General features: G+C 39.1%; 1 protein-coding gene and 1 pseudogene across 1 annotated transcript; one reads left to right on the top strand and one right to left on the bottom strand.

The window, feature by feature from the left end:
* Nucleotides 1–414: 414 nt before the first annotated feature.
* On the bottom strand, nt 415–996 carry LOC140667209 (uncharacterized). Its single transcript, XM_072894953.1, has one exon. It carries the CDS (start codon nt 994–996, stop codon nt 415–417), a length of 582 nt encoding a protein of 193 aa, XP_072751054.1.
* A 2,982-nt stretch (nt 997–3,978) lies between these two features.
* Nucleotides 3,979–5,066, top strand: LOC140667208 (uncharacterized; annotated as a pseudogene).
* Nucleotides 5,067–6,000: the final 934 nt, after the last annotated feature.

Here is a 6,000-nt window from a genome sequence, read left to right as displayed (position 1 = left end):
CATGGTAAATAATACATTATCATTATTGCATCCGTAATAAGATTTACGAAAACGCGCATACATGTCGAATAGGATAGCGTATCTCTTTTTATCAAAATCCAAATTTAAATCATCATACGGATAAAAATCAGAGTTTAGATAGAGTTTAACGTTTGTCAATTTGCAGTCGTCAAATTTGGTAATATCTTTCGATGCGACGTTTTTTCTATCAGTCTGTAGTGCAAAGATTGCGTATCGCGGTTTCTCCAGCTGAGAGACAGTTTTCACAGTCCATGAATGCTTGGTCGTACTGTGTAGCAAAGGAAATTCGTATAGATCCCACGAGCGGAAACTCATGTTCAAGTATCTACCGCTCTCCAACGCTTGTAGCAAGGACAGTTTACTAATTTCGTTCAATATTACGTGAGGCATACGCTATTGTATTTTGTGTAATTCAATCTCAGCTTCAGCAGCCTGAGCTCCAAATAGACAATTGTTGTCGTTGCGTGAACGTATTAGAATCAATTCATGACCAGCGTTAATCACAACACGCTTATAATCTTCGCAAAATCCAAGCAACATGTTGAGCGGCACGCAAAAATTGAAGTAATCTTCGCCATCATTATTTGCAACTATATTCCACGCAGCATTGTGCAAGATTTTACTTCTCTCGTGTGTAAGGAAAATGTAGTTTTTAATCGTGCAAGTTATTCCAACGTTTCTGTTGCGATCAATTTCCACACCGTTGAGTTCATATCGAAGTTCATCAAACATGATTGCAACACAATTATTTCCCAATATCATTAGTTCATCCTTTTTTCTTATCGTCAATTTTCCTTCGACGTAAAGGAAGCTTTCGCACGGCAACGTGCACAAATCCTGATGCTGTATAGGTATCCGTATCTCATCGCTATATCCAAGTGTTGTATTTGCGTATGGATTGTACGTATGAGTTTCAATCTTTACTATACGGTCGTCAAAGATCGGATCGCTTCCAATGTTCAAAATGTCAATCATTCTTTCAATTATTTCGTACGACAATTCCTAAAGACTAAAAATTCACGATTCAACGCGCTGAGTTTCTTTTTAGCATAACCAGACACATGATTATTGTCAGCAGACACCGCTCGCCTCTTCGCAAAAGTATTGTCCCTCGTAAAGATATTGTCTCTTGCGTGCTCCGTTTCATTCAACACGGGTATAGTATTTTTAACGTCGTCGTACGGTGAAATCATACGGTAATTTCCTCTCCTCGAAAATCGACCCTCCTAATCCACAACACGTATCGTTAAATCAGTAATGCACGACAATCGGTAGATAAATGATTTGCGCGGGCGTTTCCGATATCTTATATCCCGGTGGTACGCTTGGAGAAAATTCATGTATCGTGTGTACGCGCTTGCTATTGCTATATGCACCAGCGGTCACACTGCATTCTATACGAATAATATTTACGTTAGTAATATTTATCAGTATATCCGATTCGTACCATTTCCGCGGCTGCAATACATGATTCGAGAATCCCAACAACGATCCTATGTTGTTGGGCTTATTAAAATTTATCCTGTATATGCATTTAATTTCACTTTTCAACATATTATGATTAGCGCGAATCACTATTGGATATTTCTCATCATTATTATTAACAATGTTGTGGGAATCGTATTGTAAAATTGCATGCGTTAGATATTCATTTATACCATGCAATTCGTATGATCTTTCGGGAATCGTAATTTCCTTGTCGTCGTTGTCAAAGTAAAATTTATTATTCGAGGAATTCACATTCGGTATCGTATGATAAGTTTCAAAATCCGTTAAACCAAGTTCGTAATCATCATCGTTCAAATCTAAGGCTGGAAAGTAGCTTACGGCAAGAACGCTACTCTTACCAGTCAACGTAAGTGTCAGTGACATGTCGAATACTGAGTCACGACAGTAAAGTGTTAGGCTTTAAATTTAATCGTTTAAAGAAATTGTAAACACAATTGTCCGCAAATACTCTGATTATAATTTTGATAAGACGCATGATTGTATTCAATTTTTGTTACATTCTGTCCAAAATATTGCACCAATTCTTCAGGCGGTCGAAGATTTCCAAAACTGTCAAAATATACAACATTATCTCCCCTCTTTGCGTATGCTACCTAATGAGTACTAGGATCCTCAACGTTGTCCAAATTGACAATGCAGCTCTCGTTTCGTCGCACGCCGCTTATCGATAAATTATTGCGCATGAAAACGCCACTAAAGAAAGGTATGCGCATACGTCTTGCACGTTGTTCCAATTATACGTTAGTTGTTACACCCGCAGGCATTTTTAACGTTTTTCTTCTTAGCAGTCGTTGAGAGCAAGTCGTTCACGCTTATACGGAGCGAGATAAAATCCATGACCTTCCATAGCACGATTGTGACGTTGCATTTCTTCGAATTGGCGTTGCGCGGTTTTGCTATTGTTTACAGCCTTTACGATTCCCGCTGCTCCACCAGCCAAAGAACCGACTACTCTCAACAATGGTAAAATCGGTAAAATACCACCACGTTTCGCTACTGGAAGTATTCGTTTTTTCAACATCTTTTTCTTTTTCGGTGATTTTTTCATCTTCATTCCCATACCAAATTTCGTTTTTGCCTTCATGGCTGTCCAAACAGCCGTAGCAGCCGCTCTTTCACCAACAGTCGAATCCCTCGCGGTAAATACGTTCCCGCGCCTTCACAGCTAGTATACGATCCGCAACGTGTCGTTCGCCGAAGTCGTTGCTTCGCGAGTAAGCTATATCGTGCTCGCGACACGCAGCGTCCAATGGATTAATACTTCGATCGCCTCTAGCCAATCGTTCTTTTAAACGAGTTCCCGCAAAACTGATATACAGGAATATGTAATTTGATAGGAAACGCGTTTATCGCACGATTCAATAGACCGCTACCTCTTATAATTCTCGCTGACATTCGTAGCAATCTTTAATAAATGGTGCTGGACCGTCGATATGTGTTTGCTACCACGGTAAATTATAATGTCGCAAACATCTACGATACCGTTGTACTTCAGAATCAGCCTTTATATTTCGGGAAGTTTGTCCCACAGTCGTTCCACGTAGCGGCTAAACTGTCTCAATAAAATAATCTTTGGTATATATTGCAATTGTTCAGAGGTAAGCTCGAGAATATGACTGTCCGACAGATGAAAAAACATTTTCAATACTGAGCGGTTTCGATTCAGTGCACATCTATAAATAGGTCCTCCCATGACTCATTCTCAAAATGCGGTTTGTGCGGCAAGCGACGATAATCAAAGTTATAAACTTTGATAATAGACTAATGCTTGAAAAAGAAATACGCAAGCATAGAAACATGTTACCAATTACTATACGCGGTATTATTTGCGGTCCTTCGAATTGTTGTAAGACTAATGTATTGATAAGTCTAATTGAAAGTCCGTACGGAGTTTGCTTTGAGAACCTGTACGTATACTCAAAATCGCTTCAACAACTGAAATATCAATATTTGGAAAATTTATTGACAACGATAAACGAAATTGGTTATATCACATTCTCTAATAATAGTGAAATCGTTGCTCCAAGCGAGGCGCTTCCGAATTCCATTTTTATCTTTGATGACGTGGCGTGCGATAAACAAGATACGATAAGAGAGTACTTTGCCATGGGTCGACACTCGAGCGTCGACTGTTTCTATCTTTGTCAAACGTATGCCAAGATACCCAAGCATCTTATACGCGACAATGCGAATCTGTTGATTTTATTTCAACAGGATAGTACAAACCTGAAACATGTGTACAACGATCATGTAAATACTGACATGTTATACGACGATTTTCACGCATTATGCCAGAAATGCTGGCAGCACAAGTATGGATTCGTAGTTATTGATAAAGACAGCTCGCTGACCAATGGACGATATAGAAAAGGATTTAATGAATTTGCGATACCGTAGAGAGGTTAGTGGCTGTCGACACATCAGTCTAACAACGTCTACAAAATATCCATGATAAACAACAATGATGATAATGAACGTGAAAAGATTGTGAGAGAGATTGCAAAAACGAGCGAATCAATTCGTAAAAAATATCACGCTTTAAAAACTGGTAAAATTGAGGAAGACTTCGCTTTGGAGAGACATTTTAAGCCAATCACTGAACCTCTAAAACAAATTGTTGAGAATACCATCGATGTGGAATCTGATGCGTCGAAAGTGGAGTCGTTTGGTATACCCAGAGAAGAACAAGAGAGCATAAAGCAGAAACGATCAAACATTTCACTGACTTATGAAAAAAATCAAACGGGGGACGGAAACGATCAAATGATTCATTGATAACTTCTACACCAAATCAATCAAAGCGAATGAAACAATCGACTCCGATAAAAGCTGTACAACAACCTCAAATATTCTCGTCTCCTTCTTTTGAAGAAATTTTTGAGACCACACCCAAAGCGGTTGTGACGTCGGTTCAACGTCAATTACAAACATCCGAGGGTCAGAATATGTTGCGAGAACATCTTGGTCCGCTTGGATAAAGATATATCGGAGCAATTTTGAGCCAAGATGGAAATAACGAGATGGATTACGTATACGATGTTAAATTTTCCGACGAAGGAATGATGCTCGGCGATAAACATTTTGAAGTGGATAAGAATGATAATATAATCATCAATGGAGTAAAATATGCGGGGACGCCGGGTCTTTACGAATTAATTTTCAAGAGAATTCCCGACGATGCTGTATATACAGAGAACGATATGCATAAATATAAAAGTATAAAACTGGCGGCAAACGCGCATAGACGTGATAGCAATGTGCGTAATCCAGTATTAGGTAACAAAGGATACAAATATAAATATATAATCGCTTCATTATTTCCTATCAAAAGAAAAATTGGATAAGGTATAAACCTATCACGCACTATGACACTGAGTGAGAATAAAATTGAATACGTGCATTGGAACGATCCCAACGAATTGGTAGATTGTTTGCGGTTGCTGGAAGCTTCGCATCGAGCACGTAACAATGCCCATGGCAATGAAATCATGTCAATTATCAAAGAGCTTCGCGAGGCGGGTCTTATTATAAATTAAACAACAGATCAATTTCTAATATATGATATAATTAAATTAATTTTATGAATGCCGGTATTCGATCCGCAAGACTCAGCCACGTTTCTTGAAGGAATAAAAAAGAAAACATGACATAAGCGCGAGAGCGAACGAGACACATATAGAGACAACGCGGTGTCCTATAGCTTTTTCGCTCATTCATGCGTAGAGTAAGTGAGACAGAATTATAAGACACTACTCATCGGCATCACGTCTTGTCATGCTTTCTCTCTCGATCGTGCGGCTTGCGCTAAGGATGCAACATCGGATTGCCTCTCACTTTTTTCTCCTCCGCTGCATGAATTCTGCCGCGCTTCAAGTGACACGTACGTACGCGCTGCATGTGTATGTGACGCTTTCGGTTGTCATACACGTACGTACATACACATTTACCAACGGACACCATTTATGCCGGTGCGTGTACAAGTTCGTAAATATAATGAAATAAAACGACTGTGCATTATATCTTTTTATTATAAACCTGGGATTTCTGTTAAACACTGTATATCGTGTTTCATGCGATTACCGGAGAGGTCACAGATTGGGAGTGATGTGGTGCGCACACATCAAAGTGAAGTTTATCAGCAAATCCATGATTTATATGAATGCGGTAGATGTCTGAGACCGCTATATCAATTAATACCGTGCAATTTTTGTCCGTTTTGTACGAAAGAAGACTAATGCATGAAAAATAAAACTATTATTGTGTAAGTGTCGCGATAAGATGCAGTGGAGAGAATGCTCCGACGCCCTCGGTGGCTCTGTGACTTCTGTGGTGCAGTTTTTGCGAAATCGTGAAATTGGTTTGCCAAAGACTCATACGAGATCGCTAAAACTGTTTTTCGAGATTCGTGATGATATAGACTTTTTATGTGATGTGATCAATGAGGATACTCAAGTAGAACTTTTACAATAT

The sequence above is a fragment of the Anoplolepis gracilipes genome, chromosome 6, assembly GCF_047496725.1.
Source record: "Anoplolepis gracilipes chromosome 6, ASM4749672v1, whole genome shotgun sequence".
In the NCBI taxonomy this organism is placed as follows: Eukaryota; Metazoa; Arthropoda; class Insecta; order Hymenoptera; family Formicidae; genus Anoplolepis; species Anoplolepis gracilipes.
The sequence above is the reverse complement of the archived record's forward strand: the minus strand, read 5'-3'. Positions and strand labels throughout refer to the sequence as shown.

Excerpts from the sequence above, each read along its gene's own strand:
- LOC140667209 (XM_072894953.1), bottom strand. The coding sequence starts at position 996 with ATGATTGACATTTTGAACATTGGAAGCGATCCGATCTTTGACGACCGT.